Source organism: Artibeus jamaicensis, unplaced genomic scaffold (genome assembly GCF_021234435.1).
Source record: "Artibeus jamaicensis isolate MK-2021 breed Jamaican fruit bat unplaced genomic scaffold, CSHL_Jam_final scaffold_3128, whole genome shotgun sequence".
Classification (NCBI taxonomy): Eukaryota; Metazoa; Chordata; class Mammalia; order Chiroptera; family Phyllostomidae; genus Artibeus; species Artibeus jamaicensis.
In genome coordinates, this window is record NW_026522036.1 from 724,235 (window position 1) to 741,631 (window position 17,397).

The 17,397-nt window shown below is 43.5% G+C and overlaps 1 protein-coding gene across 2 annotated transcripts in view; it reads right to left on the reverse strand.

The window, feature by feature from the left end:
• FAT3 (FAT atypical cadherin 3) overlaps window positions 1-17,397 on the reverse strand; it is a 649,640-nt gene that overhangs the window by 17,623 nt on the left and 614,620 nt on the right. For both annotated transcript variants that reach the window (XM_053656923.1, XM_053656924.1), the window contains 3 exons: window positions 14,086-14,220; window positions 12,086-12,243; window positions 5,436-5,904 (listed from right to left, as the gene is read on the reverse strand). In XM_053656923.1, the coding sequence (XP_053512898.1) occupies window positions 5,436-5,904; window positions 12,086-12,243; window positions 14,086-14,220 (762 nt within the window). The remainder of the gene's footprint in view (window positions 1-5,435; window positions 5,905-12,085; window positions 12,244-14,085; window positions 14,221-17,397) is intronic.

Below are 17,397 nucleotides of genomic sequence, written 5' to 3' on the forward strand. Positions count from 1 at the left end.
TTGAGCCCGACTAAAGCCCATTTCATAGAGGATAATAGTTTCTGGATTCATCCACCACAACACAGCACACAAACCTTAGCTGCTTTATTGTTGTAACTATCATAATTGCTATGGATTCTGAAATTTCTGTGTTGCTTATAGGCTACACAATTGAAAGCTATGGGAATTTTTTACTCTTTTAGGCTGAAAGTTGGAAAATATTGAAACCTGTAGTCTATATGAATCTCAGGTAGTACGAGAAAACTAGAGGGTACATTATCACGTGAAAGGCTAACTCCGAGTGCGGTGAGCTCAGCCATGTATCATGGCCCTCTGCCATTACCCCACCATTTCAACTTGTAGTCACTCGGACTTTTCTCTTCCACCAAGCAGGGTACACACAACACCCTAAGACCTTGTAAAATAAAAACCTTTGAATGCTGGCCTGTACTTTTCCCTAGGAAATCTGGCTCATATTTCATATATCGTATATTGATTGGGTCAAACCTCTAATATTGTCTTTGAGAGTCTGGAAACATTTAATGTGTTAACAACACTAGGCACACAATAAATCCTCACCTTCTGGCATGTTCTTTCGTGTCTGCAATACAACCTGACTGGGTTTTAAATTAGTATCAGTATTATACAATTTATGCTGTTACCACAAGATTTTTCCAAAGTATAAAAAAGTTAACTATTTAAAAGCCACACAGAAAAACATCCCCCCCCCAATAAACTGTAAATCTCAGAATCTCAGTCAAATTACATCCACAGTGTATTCACTGGGAACCTGGTTTTTTCTTCTCTGCCCTCTGTGTTCAGGGGGCTGGTGGGCCCAACACATACAGGGGAACTCTGTTCAATCCCTGTAAGCCAGCTGTGAGGGGACGGAGGCCATGGGGTTGAATCCACTGGTCACAGAAACAGCAGTGGAACCCCAGAATTTAACACAGAGCTCAGCATAAACTGAGCACTTAATTAAAGTTCAATGGACTGAATTTACCCAGACCATACAAGTTAGGGACACAAAATATGTATTCAGTAATGCATCACCCAAAGTAGCATGGATGGCTGTGTTGCTGAAAACACTTCTATGCCCGACTACTTGTAACATCTAAGAACTTGTCATTTTGTGCAACTTGCTTAGAAGGAATAGGTCAACACTGTGACTTTTATCTTTGAAGGGAAGCTCAGGGGGACTCCTTTGACTGACTGGGGAACCAAGTTCAATCATAATATGAAAACAATTATAAAAATATGAGATGAGCATCTGACATTCAATTACTAAATGTGCTATGACTGCTTAGCTCTTCTGGAATTCACTGACTCACGTTCTTGCAAATACAGAGTTTACTGAGATCCCCAAGTATCAGTTGCTGTCAAACTCAGACGTGCATAGTACCTTGGAGGCTTGTTTAAAATGGACATCCATGAATTCCATCCATGCAGATTCTGAGATTCTGACTTGTATGTTTGCGTCTTCCCCCACCCCCAAACTTTTCACCAAAAAATTGTTCTTGGTAGGAAGTTCAGGAATTCACAAATACAGTTCAGTGACACAGCAGAAAGTCCCTCTGACCAGACAGCCGGCCATGGAGGCAGGTAAGCAGATGCTCCTTTTCCCTGAACAGTCAAGAGGCTCTTCTGTAGCAAAGTGTTATTTTAATCAGGTCTTCAGGTAATGCAGATGCACCTCAGAGTGTGAGAACCACTATGTGCAATACACATACCCACAAAAAACTAGTGTTCTCAGGTTTTGGGGCAGTGAAGAGAAAGAGAGAAGAATCAGTCTATCACCTAGGAATCTTGTTAAAATTCCAATTTACATTCAGTAAGTTTGGGGTGGATCTGAGATGCTGTGTTTCTAACTTTCCCAGCGATGTCAATGCTACTGGTCCCTGGAACACCCCTTGAGTGACAGGATAAGAGCACAGGTTGTGCACGTCTACATACTAGGACCCACTTTCCTGGCTGTGTGATGCTGGGAAGCTACTTAACTTCTCTGGACTGTTTTTTAATCTGTAAAATTGGGGTAGGGGGAGAAGAATAGTGCCGGTCCCGGAGCATTGCTCTGAGGATTGTGTCACAAGCAGAAACACTTGCTAGGTAAGTGCTTCCTTATCTAGGGCCAAGCACATAGCAAGCATCTAACAAACAGTAGCTCTTATCATTTAAAATTGTACCAACTTTTCATTTTAAGATTTAGACTTTCAGTCTCATGCAAAGCAGTCTGAATGACTATTTTGTTTTACCAAATTATAGTTTAGCCTCAAATCCATTTTCCTGTAATGGGCTTAAGCTGAGCAGGGAAAGGCATGAGGACCATGGACTCCTTATTCCGACTGCGGCTGCTCCCTGCCCACTGGGTCTGGAAACGTAGGGGTCGGGATGGGATGAGACCGTTTCTCCTCCGCAGTGGTTGCTATTTCCAGTTCATGTTTATGAACTACATATAATTTGAAGGCTTTACCAAAAGAAAGCCTTCCCTCTGTGGTTGATTTACAGAGTCATATTTACACTCTTATTACAAGTCAGTGTTCTGGGCCCTGACTCCCCTGGGGTCCCCATGGCTTGCTCCCGGGACAGCCAGAGTCACAACGCTGGTCAAACCTGCTGACTGTGTCATTCTGAGCTGGCAGGCATGGCTCCCTTGCCTCTCATGCCCAAAGTTTGATTGTGTTGGATGTGGTGTAATCAAAACCTCGCTTTTCTGACAGAAAATGCTCCTTGCTGTGAGTTGCCTGTTTAAAAAACCCCAAATGTTCTAGTATAATGTGCTAAGGTGACCATAGTCTGAGAGTTGGCCAGTCACTAGGAGAGCCAATGACCAAAAATACTCCAGCATTTCTCAAGACATCATGAAAATGATTGTGCTAAATATGTGTCCTGGGAAGTTATAGTAACACATAGCACAGGGTCCCAACAATGGTTAGATGTTCAAACAGTGAAATTTTGCTATCAACACTCCACTTCGCATGAAGTCACGTTTTAAATACTTCACTTTCTCTAGCTCAAATTTCCTCTTTGAATACGGCGCGCATTCCAGCCTTTGATCTGGGGAAGCACGACTCCCTCCCTCCTGTTATTAGACACCCTTGGCAACTGGAGGGAATTCTTCAAGGCATGAATATTCTTTCATTAATGACTCAGTATTATCATTCTTTTAATCTATCACTCATAACTAAGATAATTTTTATTTTAAATAACCTTATAATTAACTACATAGTTCAATGGACAAGAGTTAAAGAAGCCAGATTGTTGGTTCTTTCCTTTCTTGTCCCCGGCCCTTGCTATTTGGCACTAACTGAGGGGACTTGCAGACAGGACACAGTGACCAACAAAAACTACTCTAATATGAACAGATAATGGGGTGAGCAAATGGATTCTCTCTCTGCTTTTCTTAGAAGCCAAGGCCTTATCCCTAAAGCCAGGAAGCAAACAGGTGCCTCCTCACACAGCAGAAGACAAGCCTCCAGGTACAAAGGAGAGACTTGAGCGGGTAAGAGGCTCTATCATTTTGAAGACAGAGCACCTGTTGTGGAACCCCAGTCCCAACCATTGGTGGGAGTGGGGAGCAGAGGGACAAAGAGGAGTATGAGCGCATGTAGGGTGGCTGACCTTGACCACTGTGGGCAGGGCTGGACCCCTGGGGAGGGGAGAGGGAGCTCTCTAGGTCCTGTGATAAGTCTGTGACAGGTGGGTACTCGGTGCTGGAATCTGATTAAACCAAAGGGGATTAAAAATAGAAGAAAATTGCTGTTTGTGATGTGGGTTATAGTCATTTCATTAACATACCTGCACTGAATACTTAGCTCAAGGCAATTAAAAAAAATTACAATGCACTGTAAAGAGCAAGATTCCACCATCTTTTCCCTTAATATAGTGATTATTATTATTTTTAAAGATAACCCATGGTGGAAGCTCACAGCTTTGCCAGCAGAAACCATGTCCTGCCATGTTAAAAGTATGTTACAATTTGTGGCTGTGTACCCAGCATTTGACATGGAGTGGTGTTCTATTTCAACCCAATTTAATTACATGCTCCTTTTCTGTATTGTAGATGGCTCACACTAGCAGAATTGTTTTTGCCTGCTGAAAAACTGGCCATGACTTGTCATAATGGGCTGGTTTATAGAACCACCGAAGTATAGTTAGTGCCCATCGTTTGGGAATTATGGCACCATAACAACCCTTTATTTACATATACTGCTGAGATAGTAAAAACAGCAAATAGATTTCTTGAATCGAGACTGCAGAAATTTTCCCCCAGGGCACTTGGGCCTCGTTGTGGCAGTAACATATGCAGGTCTGAATAACTTTGGTGTCTGTATTTCGGCCGTGCATCATTCCACGGACAGTTTATAACATTCTAATAATAAAATGGACTCTAAATTTGGAGTTGGGCTTCACGAACATTAGATAGTAATGTGCATGGCAGCATCTCTAAGTGATTTGTGAGGGAGGTTTAAATTTGCTAATCACACCGCCACTGAAAGACTCTGTCCGAAAGTGGCTGCAGTAGAATCTCTGTTTGAGAGGCGGGGAGGTGGTGAAGGCTTCAGCCAGGAGAGCGCCTGACCTAGTTTGTGTTAACACACAATGCATAGGAGTAAACCTGGGATTCTTTTATCTTCGGAATCCTAGGACTTCAATAATCTTGGTATTTTCCTCAAATAGTAGATGCCCTCTCTAAGTCCTCCCACCCCTTTATGTGGGGGAGGGGCACCCTGTTTGTTCGTTCTTTCACCTTTATGATGTATCTTTGGGGAGAAAATGATTGGGGTCAAGCATCAAATCCTCAATGACCATTTTTCCATCTGGAGATTTCATGTAAATCGGCCTCTCCTTATTCTTGACTTTCCACTCCTTTGTAGGGAGGGGTGTCACTAGACTTATCTTTAATATACACATTTCAAAAGCATCTCTACTATATTTCTATTCCTGAGGTAGGGGGTTCATGGCCACAGCACCCCTTTAGCTTCAGGTAAAGTTATATGTCTATGTGTGGAAGCGTTTTGTGCCAGTTGTCACGTGGTCTTCATAACTCAGACTGCTACCAGTCACTTGCAGTGACATGCAGGTGACTCAACAGGGTAAAAACTTAAAAGGAGATCCTGTTCCTCCAAGCTGCCAAGGCTTGGAAGTGTGTGGTGTGGGGTGGGCAAAGGAAGGGGCAGCTGTGATAGCATCTCCTGACTCCAGTGGCCACAGAGTCTGTGGGTTGTTGCAAATGGATTGTCTAAACTGGACACTCCTGGAATTAACTGCCAAGCTCTCAATCCCCCCCAAGGGGATTAAGAAGATTTACTGGCATCTTGGCTAAATGCTGGTCTCTGGGTGAGCACTTGGGGTGGTTATGCAGGTGTGAGAGAGGGCCCGCCCTCCCGCAAGTCTACCACTCCCATCCCTTCACCCACCCCTGCCCCTACAGGGTGCCCAGGGCGTAGCGCACTCACCCCCAGAGGGCAGGCCGGAGCAGCTGCCCCCGTGCTGGCAGGGGCTGCGCTCACACGCGTCAGGATACAGCACGCAGCCCAGCTTCAGCTCGGTGAGGCCCACCACCTCGGCGAAGCTGCTGCGCTTGTTCTGCAGGGGCAGCTCGTTGTTGTTCAGCACCACTGAGTCCAGGCAGCCCTGGAAGCCACTCAGCACCTGCGTGACCCGCGTATCAGTCAGGCTGCGGATGTTATCTGCCTGCACCAGGGCCCCGAAGTAGATGGTACTCTCGGTGCTCAGCGTCTGGAAATAAAGGGGCGCCCTGCGCCGTTCCACGTAGCTGTCGTCCAGGGACAGGCTGGTGAAATTGCGGTTGAGCTCCAGGAAGACCGAGTGCCAGCTCCCGTCGTTGACGGCGCGGCCTGAGATGCCCAAGAGTCCGGGGCCACTGCCACAGTCCAGCTGGAACCACAGCTTACCGTCTATGATCTGCGTGGGGAAGGACACCAAAGCGCTTTTTAATATGCTTCTGGCAATAAGTTCCTGTACACTCTGTTTCCAAACGGGGAAGAGGAAGGAAAAGGAAGACAGACTTTCCAGGTCGCTAAGAGCTAAGGAGATATAAAGAGCATGTAAATTCATAGAAATACACTGAACCAGTCTTTCCGAAATGTTTAATTTGAGATAGACCCCTTAGGGATTCTCGCAGCCTCACTCACTGTCACAAATAGACTATATATCTCTACCTATGCTTGGGTATGTTTCACAGACAACTCATTCCTAGGGGCTCATTTCTGTCGCTGTGGCTGCATGGATTCCCTGTTGCCCTCTCTTTCTGCATAAACTTTGTGGGCTCGTGCCACATAGACATGCACACTAAGTAAGAGGTAGGAAGCTCTGTGAACCAGGCAGAGCCCTGGGAATTGAGGAATGAGGAATCAGACTGGGGCCTCGTCCTGCATCACCCCGGTCACCTGGAGAGAGTCACCGGGTTGACCTCTCTGGGTCTGGGATCCCTCATCTGCAGAGCAGAGACAGCTGCAGTGGCTTATTTTACAAGGAGACGATGTCCACTGTAGAATGGTTAGCCACCTCAGACACTGTTAGTACATACACACTGTGCTCTGTGATACAAATGTATGGATGTAAGAAAACTGGAGACAAATATTTATTTTCTTTTCAGAGAGCTTTCATGAGAAATCTATGCTGTTGTCTTTGTCACTTTTTTGTTCAGCAAAATGGACTGAATACATATTGCAAATCATACCAGAATACTTGCTTAGTGACAGCTCCTGATACATATCCATATTTGTATTTCGATGTGAGTAATAAAATGATCAAATGCAACTTTGGGGACCACCTTCTTCTGCACAGTCCATCTGCTGTTGTGCTCTGTGGCTACAAAGTAGTGTCCCTAGTCTGTCGAGGAAAATCTGGTGGTGAAGGTGCACCTCATGTAAGGTTTTATAAAAGGAAGTATTTGATTAATATAGTACTTGGTCCATTCCCCCTTCAAACCTACACTTTACCAAGTCACAGATTCACCCAGGAGAGCTGACGTTTCTCCGATGTGCTCATATAGTTTGAAGCTCTGTAACTAAGAACCACACAATTATCCCACACTGACATGGAGCACTGGTAAGTTTCATTTTTTTCTTTTCTGTTGAAAAAGTAACACCACTTTTCGGCAGTAACACTACTGAATGCACAGGAAACCAGAGGCCTACGTGATCCTCAGCTTTTTGAAAATAAAGCTCATTTGTATCTTCAAAATTCTAAGCCTTGTTTAGATGACAAACTAGAATGCTGATGCTGAAAGCTGCCTTGCAAAACATTAATCTTTTGCAAGTTCACGAGTTTATTGTGCCAGAGAGAGAAAAGAGTACTTTCATATGCTCTCAGACTGGAAAATTATACTATGATCATATTTCGTTTTTCTCTGTCTTCATTCAGAACAGGGTTTACTCAATTTTAAAGGATCTCTCTTTTAAGAGAACAAAGCTTTCTCAAATCAGGGGGCAAGCTATTTTAGTTGAAATTGAGATGTGCATGAAGCTGTAAGAAAAGTCTACAGCAATGATCTGAAATTGTGCCGGGTAAGGGGAAGGAGGCAATTTCTGCAATGAAATGCATAATTCAGAGAGTGTGGCCCTAATATCTCATGTTATAAGATATTTCAGTCCTTAGGGTTGTTTCAAATTGGTGATGTGCTTTAACTCAGATCTTCAGTGGCTTGGGCTTGGGAGACAATATATCAGAACTGTAAGAAGTCTTCTTGTAGGATTTTGAGTAAAAAAGTTTAAATTATGTGACAGAGTCTTACTGCCTCAGATCCTTGGTGTGTGGCTAAAGAAAATTTACTATTATCATTAAACTTGTAAGGGTGGTTACCACATGTTCTTTGAAAAGGAGACTTTTAACAAACCTATTTTCATGGCTGCCATTAATCTCTACCTGGCACACAGCAAGTTCTCAAAAGTACGTTTTAAATGCATAAATGAATGAGTAAATTATCATCCCAGCCCTCCAAATGTCTTCTTGTTATGAACACTCTTGGGCTCCCAGCCTGTTTGCCCCGGTCAGAGGCCCAAATCCACTACCGACCAGCCATCACTGTGGGCTGGTCACCGAATCTCTCTGAGCCTCAGCTTCCTCACAGGGAGAAAAGGAGTCACTGTATCTACCCACAGGAAAGTGAGAATAAAAACATATGTATGTGAAAATACTTCATTAACTTTTAGGTATGTTATTATTGTAACATGTTAACCCACTTCTCAGTGTTCCTCTTATATAGACCATTGAAATTCTGGAATGTTGTGGGAGGCTTCCCTGTTACTCCTCTGACCCATGGTAGAAAGATCTGGACGCTCCATGTGGCTGAATGAGCTTTCCCTGACCATCTCCCTGGGATGGTAACTAGCTGTGTTTGAGAATCACCAAAATGAAGCACTATATCATCGTAACTTCTCTCAAAGATAAAATATGTGATATTTTTATAGTAATAACCAAGGATGGGTGCTTTTGCCATAATACTGGACCTAAAATCTGGCATAGGGAAAAAGTTACTTGTGTCTGGCAAATCTCTCCTGGTGGTCTGACGTGTTTTCCTTACAGGTTCGAGGACAACCACAGGACCAGTCCCGCCATCTTCACTCTTGCTTTGGCTGCTAGGAAACTCAGAGTCATGGTTTGTGTTCAACTGAATTAGAAAGCCTGGGTCTAGGTGTTTAACGACCATATTCTGCCCTTCCCCACTTCATTGGTTGGCTCTTAATATTTTGTTTTTATCTTCATGGTGCTTTTATTTTGCTGCATTTGGATGTTCATGGTAAGCCTGGACTCTGTTTTGGAGGGAAACTGGGTGTCAGTGGCAGACAGACGAGTGAGCACCTTCACCGCTACTTAGAGGTAGCAATGCTCCCTATCCATGAGCATTTTCACTCCTTGAGTTCTCTGTGCAATTCTTTAGCTGTCTTCAGGGAGTGCCCTCTACCCCACTGATTGTCTTAAGTACTTTTTAGAGAATGCACTCTAAGGGGGAAAATATAAACAACCAAGAGTGCAATTTAAACAATGCATTTCAGTATAGTCATTGAACCAAAGTACAAACTACATACTGTACATAAAGCCAATGAAATTAAATCTTGCACAAGCTAAAAATCTTGTTCAAATCCCATAAGTGGATGGATATTCCCGGCCACTATAGGAGAATATCTGCAATAGGTCAGTACAGCTGTGTCCTGCTTTGGGCAAACCCAACATGTGAAAAGCAAACTCAGAGAACAGACAGATTGGGGGTGATTATTCACCCCACAAAGGGATTAATGGGCGAGTCCCTTTAAATAGTACCTGTTCCTAGTTTATTAGAATTCCATTTATAGAGAATCGATTTATACAACGTTCAGAAACATGCTTGTTTCATGAAATACAATCTACCTTAGGAGCTAGAGCTGCCTTAAAGGTTTAATTCTTCTTCTTTTTTATCCTCAGGGATCTAAACATTTTAGACATTTGCCAGTGAGGTGTCAAATGACAAGCTCTATTTTAGGGTCAAGCCATCCAGGTCCAATATTTCTTCCTTCTCAAATCTAACACAATATAAGAGATTTGTTAATAGAGAGTATTTCCTCAGAAAGATGCTCCATGACTACCAGGTTTTTTGAAGGAGGAAAGAGAAAGATCAGTGACACCCAAGCAGAACCCCTAGGAGCTGGTAGCTCTGAAGAAGCAGAGATTTTTTTCCAAGCAATTATGCCAACCCCCACCACTCAGGGCTGCTAGAAAGTGATCTACCAACTGAGGGCAGGGTGCCTTGGGGCCAGGAGAGAATAAAGACAGGGCTTAGGTCTTTGATTTTTTTTCCTTACACCATGAATATTTGATTTGAATAAACTATTCTCTAAAAGTACACCTCCAGAGTGAGTGTTTTGAAAACACTGCTTTAGATCCCCAGTCAGGGCACATATAAAAATCATGCAATGAATGCATAAATAAGTGGAACAACAAATTAATGTTTCTTTCTCCCACCTTTCCTCTCTATAAAATCAATAAATAAAAATAACTTAAAAACACCACTTTCCTTTCCAGAGCTGAAATTCTCTGGGCTGAATGAGAAAGGAGAGTGGGAGAGTCCCCCCAAAAGTAGCCAACTTTTTTTTTTTAATATTAAATTTTATTTAGTTACTTTTCAAGTATATATTTTTTTTATCTATTTCTCCCATCCCACCCCACCCCCCCGCCCGGTCTCCCCCCTCCCTCCCATTCCCCCCCCCCCCCAGTCCTCATCTCTGTGTCTTTCATACTTGTTCCTCAAAATCCCTCCCCCTTTTTCCCCTTAAGTTCCCTTCCCTCTCCCCTCTGGTCGCTACCCACTTGTTCTCTATTTCAGCGTCTTTGTTTTTATTCTGTTTGCTTGTTTGTTTTATTCTTTAGCTTCCTGTCAAAGGTGAGATCATATGGTATTTGTCCTTCAATGCCTGGCCTATTTCACTCAGCATAATGCTTTCCAGTTCCATCCATGTTGTTGCAAAAGGTAGTAGCTCCTTCTTTCTCTCTGCTGCATAGAATTCCATGGTGTATATGTACCACAATTTTTAGATCCATTCATTTACTGATGGGCACCTAGGTTGCTTCCAACTCTTGGCTATTGTAAATTGTGCTGCTATGAACATTGTGGTGCATAGGTTCTTTGAAATTGATGTTTTAGGATTCTTGGGGTATAATCCTAGCAGTGGAATTGCTGGGTCAAAAGGCAGGTCAATTTTTATTTTTCTGAGAAAATTCCATACTGTTTTCCATAATGGTTGTACCAGTCTGCAATCCCACCAACAGTGAACTAAGGTCCCCTTTTCCCCACACCCTCTCCAACATTTGTTGTTTGTTGCTTTGTCTATTATAGCCATCCTGACTGGTGTAAAGTGGTATCTCATTGTGGTTTTAACTGCACTCACTCTTGGCCACCAAGTGCTACCTGACAATACCAGGGTGGGCAAGTAAAAGTCTATGTCACAGGGGAAGCCACTGGCGTTCATTTCTCTCCCTCTGGAATTAAAGTCTGGGCACCTATTTGACTTGTATGTGACCTATCAAACAATCAAAGGACGGAAGCTAGAAAGGTCCACCATGATTCCATTTGAACCTGGCGATAGAATCCAAGGAAGGAAACATTTCCAGCCATCTCCACTGACATTTCCTGCTGGACCCACTCTGTATATCTCCAAATGCACTTACAATGGGCTGGTATGGTACCCTGGCAAGAACAGTGTCAGATTAAGCATGTCTCCCTCCTTCTTATTGCTCCACCTAACAATGCTGGAGGACTTCATCTGCCCTACAGATGCTCAGAATGTGATTTCTGATATGATAAGATGCAGTGGCCACACTGAGAGCTGGGAGAGCATGGGGATAAAGAGCCTGGAGTGAGGGAGGCTGGAATGTTGGTCCTGGCCTTGACACTTATGAGCTGTACACCTTAGGGAGATTACTCAACCTCTCTGAGCCCCTAGCTTCTCCATCAAATGGAGTGATCACATACAACAAATGTATTACATTAACTATATAATAAAAATTAAATGATGCATGTAGAGCTTCTGGTATTATTTCTGTTGCTGTTTTCATGAAGGCACCAGAAGCTCTGAGTGGAATACAAACACCAGACTTGCTCTAAAGGAAATCTGGCTGCCTGTGGAGGGTTCCTGAGGCTGGGAATTATTTTCAAAATTGGGCTACTTGTGTCACGATGGCACATATGGAATCTTCTGTGCCCCAGATCTCCAACTTCAACTTGAGCAAGAACAGAAGTTGCTTTCAGAGGTCAGCAGAAATGGAAGAGTACACAGCCAGTCTTTTTAAAGGACTACCCTCGCCGTGGAATTGATTAGGAGATACGTTCTAACGAACTGTTGAGTGATTATAGCTTAAAGGGGGTTGGCCCTTGAACCCACTCTAGAGAGAGATGCCCCCATCTGCCAACAGCCAGTCGTGAGACTGAATGTGCAAAAGGAGACAGGGCATTGGCACACTTCCCAGTTATGCTGCTGTTCTCTTTGCCCCAAAGTCTGCTTCTGGTCTTCCGACTTTAAAAGACAAAATGATTTCAGCAGCCCCCAACCAAGAGCCAAAATACTGACATGAGAACTGACTGCGGGACAAGATAACCCATTCTAATTACCTTCAGAATTATGCAGGGATTCGCTCTGGTGTACATTATAATCCCATTGCTTTGCAGTGTTCGCAAACGCAGAGCTAGCTTAAAGTCCTCTTCTTCACTATTTTCCGAAAGCCGGTATTTGATGTAACTGTTTCCAGCAAAGCTGAGAGAAGTGTGCCCTGAAAAGACCATAACAAGAAGACACACATGCTTTTAACTTCCAGAAATGAGCAGGGACACATGAAATCACCCAACAACTACCAGGCAAGTTAATTAAAGACCATGGGAAGTTAATGAAGGCATTGAGGAGAAACCATTTTTGATTAAAAACTGATTCTCCATTTCAGGTCACACTCTAATTTCAAAGTGAAAAAAGAAAACTATTAACTAGTCAGATGCCAAAACGTCTTGCTTGCCTAATGACAAGAGCCGCTTGGTCAATTCTATAACCTGAATTTTCCCAGTGTCGCTAAATTCCCAATTCCCACCTTCTAAAATTAGCTCTATTAAAGGACAGCTCGTCACACCCACTCCCGTCACTCAGGCACTTTAGTGAATGTGGGAAAAAGGAAAATCATGGCCATTTTCAAAGAATATCCACATCCCCCACGTATCCTAAGGCCGAGTATCCGAGACGGGGCATTTGCACTGATGCTAACAGAGATAACTGATACAAAGGAAGTTCAAGTCTTGTGCAGCCACGATTCTACCCTCTGACCATTAATTTCAAGGCTCCTCTTTCTAGAATTTTTAGCTCTCCTCACATCTCCCTCTTTTTTTACTGTCTCCAACTTTATGTTTTAACAAGCAAAGTAATGGTTGAAAAGCTCTCTTGCTGGGGTGAAAGGTGGAAAGTTTGAAAATATACCACATGGACGATAATTGTGGAGAATCAAACATTTTCTATATAGAAAGGAGAAGGGAGATGGGCAGAAAGAGACTTCTGAAGTTAGGAGGCCGGCTCTATTGTCACCCTGCACACCCGCCTACGATGTGCATGGTGTGTGAGTTGGGGTGGGGACAGCATAACTGTCTTTCAAGTCTAAGCCTCAGATGACTTCAAAAGCAAATACGCTGGTGATCCCTTCACTTAACAGGCAGCTCCATTCCTGAAATCAACTATGAAAGAGCTTTGGCTCTTATTTTCAAGAACAGTGCTGCTCTTTGCAAAGGCTGACTTTCTAGAACCCAACGCTCAGCAAGGTGCCTTGCACACACTAGTCAGGATCATTTTTTATTTCCACTGTAATTACTATTCTAGTCATTGTTCAAAACATTCTTGGGTTCCAAAATGGGTATCAGTGTTCCTATGTTTTACATGTATCTTCTACCAAAAAGAGGGTTTTATTAGTACCAGAAATGAACAATATTCTCTTTAAGAAAAAAAGTCATAGAGAATACATAAATCAAATGAAGTACTGAAACTTAGGGAAGATCAGAAACAGAGGATCATTTGGATTGAAAGAACATAACTACTGATTTCCTTTCTTTCTTTCTTTAAAGACACGGAGGAGAGTGAGCACACACCGTTTGGGGAAGACGCAGTCAGCAAGATGTCTCCACTGGAGCGTGGAGAGTCTGCTTACTTGGTGCTCAAGCCTGGGCTTACCCACTGGAAGGCCAACTACACTGGCTCAGCTCTACCTTCTGTTGGTCTCTGTTTTGGGGTTATGGCCTTGGGCAGCCCTCTGAACATCAAAGGTCGTGCCACAGATATTCCAACTCCTCTGCCTCACCACAATTTCACATCCTCATCCACATGACATGACTGAAAACACAGGTGTGGCCTCCCTGTTGTATCAGGAGTCCACAGTCACTGCATGTGTCCTTAGCCCAGGCTGCAGCTGCAATAAATGCCAAGCACCTTGGAGGGCAGATGTCAGCGATGGTCCATTCTGAAGGACAATGTTGCATGCAGACACACGTGTCTTCTGGAAGGGCTAGGGCAAGTATAATTTACTCAAGGGCAAGTGCTTCAGGAATATGAACTTAGACCCTCATCATTCCAACCCAGTCTTCACCTGAGCACTCTCCAAGTTTCCCTGGTGGACACTGGCAGAGGAATGGTCTCCTGCTGGCTTCGTAACCAACACACTGCATGTCCCCTGGACACGGCTTCTCCACGCAAGGATCGTTGGACCCTGGGCATAGCCCTCCTGTGACAAAGGGAGAATATACATGATCAAGACAAAGGGAATCACCCTGCACTCCAGGAAGCGCAGGGATGGTTCAAGAGCTCAATTCTGTAGGCTCAGAGCTGAGAGGCAAAGAGGCTGCCCAGAAGCAGGAGCACCTGAATGGGCTTCATCTGGGGTGGTGCCCATCAAACACCCCTGCATCTGCTGAAAGCTTGTAGCCAGACTCCACTTGGTTGGATGCAAAGAGTAAATGAGCTTTCTGTTTGAGGATAAAATATGCTAAGGTTGTGAGTGGTCCAGCTTCAGCAGAAAAAAATTCACTGTACAGCAGCTCTGGTAGTGTTTCTTGGAGTGGGGTTCCTACATGCGGTGGCCATTTGAATGCATCACTTGAGTTTAGATTCTTTTTTTTCACACCCCTCTCCTGCCCTGGAAAACTAGGAGTAGACATCAGAAAATGTCCGCTACTGTTCTCGGAAGGGGAGGGCTACTTTTCTAAAGAGCACAGGGCGGGGGTGGGGGGCCTGGGATGGGAGAAATAAACAAAAAAACTGTACTTGAAAAATAACTAAATAAAATTAAAAAAAAGAGAAGTATCATAAAACTAATGATAAATTGTGAAAGCAGAATTCACATTGTTTCCTAATCCCTTCTGCTACAATAGGATTGTATCGATTAGCTGTAAATGTGCCTTAGCAGCTATCAAAAATAGACTTGTCCTTGGCAAAGGGAGGCTTCCCTTCTGCTTGTTCCACGTCCACAGCCCAGTGAGATGAAAGGTTAATCCCTCTCGGAGGAAACCCCGGGAAGCAGATTAACCGACGAAGGCAGAACGCAGGCCCCAAGTGAGTCATTTTGGAACTGCAGCCATAGCAAACATGGGCCCACTGACCGAACTGCTCTTTCCACAGGCCCTCGTACTTCAGATGTAATTAGGCCACTTTCAAGCTGGTGAGAGTTTAAGTGGTAAAAGAACTACAGAACAGGAGACATTAAAAAATAACCCACAACTAGGTTAGCAGTGGCCTTCAGGAACACCCCTTCTTGGGAACCTAGAGCAAGGCTGGACATCGGCAGCTTCTCTGCCCAGTGAGACCTGGGCTGTTCCCACACTCCTCTCCATTCGAGCCATTTCCTCACCGGTAAGCATATGGTTCCATCGTGCGGGCATTTCTTTGTCCAGGAGTGAGCAAAAACTTAATGCTTACAACACATAAACATTTTAAAACCTGTAATCCTTGAGAGGAGCAGTACAAGTAGCAGCAGCAAACTCAGAATTCATAAATCTTATTTTCCACTGGTTTAGAGCTCAGCCAAAAATGATACTCTTGGCAATGGTCCAGCTTATAAAGTCTTCGAAGATGAAGGGATTTTCAACTGAAAATTTAGAACGATCTCTACAAATGGTTCTAAAAATGCATAATTGCCCTGAAACACATCTTCCCATTTTGGTTCCAAGAAATCTTTATTCCTGCCACTTGTTTATCAATATTTATGGAACTTAAAAAAGCTGTTCAACCACCTTATGATCTGTTTCAAGGGTTTTTTTCATAACCAGTTTTAAAATAACTCTTGGTGCATATTCATTCAACGAATAATTTTTCAGGACCAGTGAGGCAATAGGCCTGTTCAGTAAAGATGGAAGGAAATGATCCTGCCTCTTCCTCCCCGCAGGCAACAGCAGCACACCAGTACAGCAGGATAAGGAAACCACTTTCATAGAGGTATGTGAGTGCAACAGAAGCCCCAGAGAAGGAAAAATTGTGTTTCGTGGGAGAATGTCAGAAGTCTTGCGTAGGAAAGGGGCATTTTAAACGGGCTGGAAGGATGAGAGAATGAATGAGGGCACGAACCAACCACAGCTGGTGGCTTAACTGCATCCCTGTGTTTGTATTTATTCACGGAAAGTTCACAACTCTCACAGCTGGCCCGTGGCTGTCTCCACGAGTGGCCCCCTCTGTTTCTGACGGCGTGCACACTTCTAGGTTGCTCCTGAATGCTGACTGGTTAGTATATGCTTACAAAATGCAAAAGGAACCCCATGCTGACTTCTGTCACATGGAGGCGGCAACGTGCTTGAATAAATAACAAATGCATCCCTTTTAACTCTGGATTATCTGGACATTTCCTTCCAGTTAGACACAGAAACAGTAATTTAGATCTTTAAGAAACCAGTTGCTGGGTGTGTCCCATTCCATGGACATGCCTCTCTCTACTCCCATTTTAGCCAGCCTAAGGATATCCTTTCCACAAACGTCTACGTTTCTCAGATACAGCTTATTTGTTACATAATCTTTTCTGCTCTAACGTGATGGCTACAGTGCTAAGAAACTTTGCATCATCAAAAATCCAGTTAAAAAGCCACCGATTCAAAGGGGAAAAGAGGGCTAGATAATTTCAGACCCACAATAGCAAAGCTACTTCTCATGCAGGAATTATGGTCACTTTAAAAAAATTGTTATAAGTGTATATAATAAAAACTAAACACTATATTTCAAAATAAATATACACTTGGGCACTTCTCCCTTTTGTTCACATGTTTCGGCCTTTTCTTTTACCATCAGTCCTGCCCTGGTAGTTAGCACAGGCTTCCCTGGTAGTTAGCACAGGTTTCCCCTTTACCACTCACATCACTTACACTGGGTTAAATCACGGGACCACCTGGACCCACAAGTGAAGTTCAAACCCATAGCTCTTCTTCACCTTTTTTCCTTATGTCATGACTACAGAACTCATATAATTGCATGCAGCACATTAATGAATTACGTTAGAGCCAATTCCTATTGTGAAAATTCTAGCTGGAGGATATATACAAATATATTAATACAAATATTATGACATATGCGTTCTAAAATAAATATGTTAGATATATAATAATGTGTATTTCTATTTATTTCTATTTCTATTCTATTTAAAAATAGAGTTTTTTTTCAAGATAAAGAGGTCAGTTCTTGGCGAGGTATTTTTCTCCTGATGCTTTAAAAATCCTCAGGTTCTGTCCTCAGTCCTGGCTGAGATGGGAGGAGCCATAAACACGTGGTCTCCAGCCGCAGCTGTCAGATTGCTGTGCTCACAGCCCACTCTCCTGTGGTTCAAGGAAGCACAAAGGCAGGTGTGAGCCTGGAGGCCCCTGTAAAGGTCCCTGGAGGGCCTTCCTAGGTGGGAGCAGGGGTACGCGTGTGCCTAAAGTGCAGT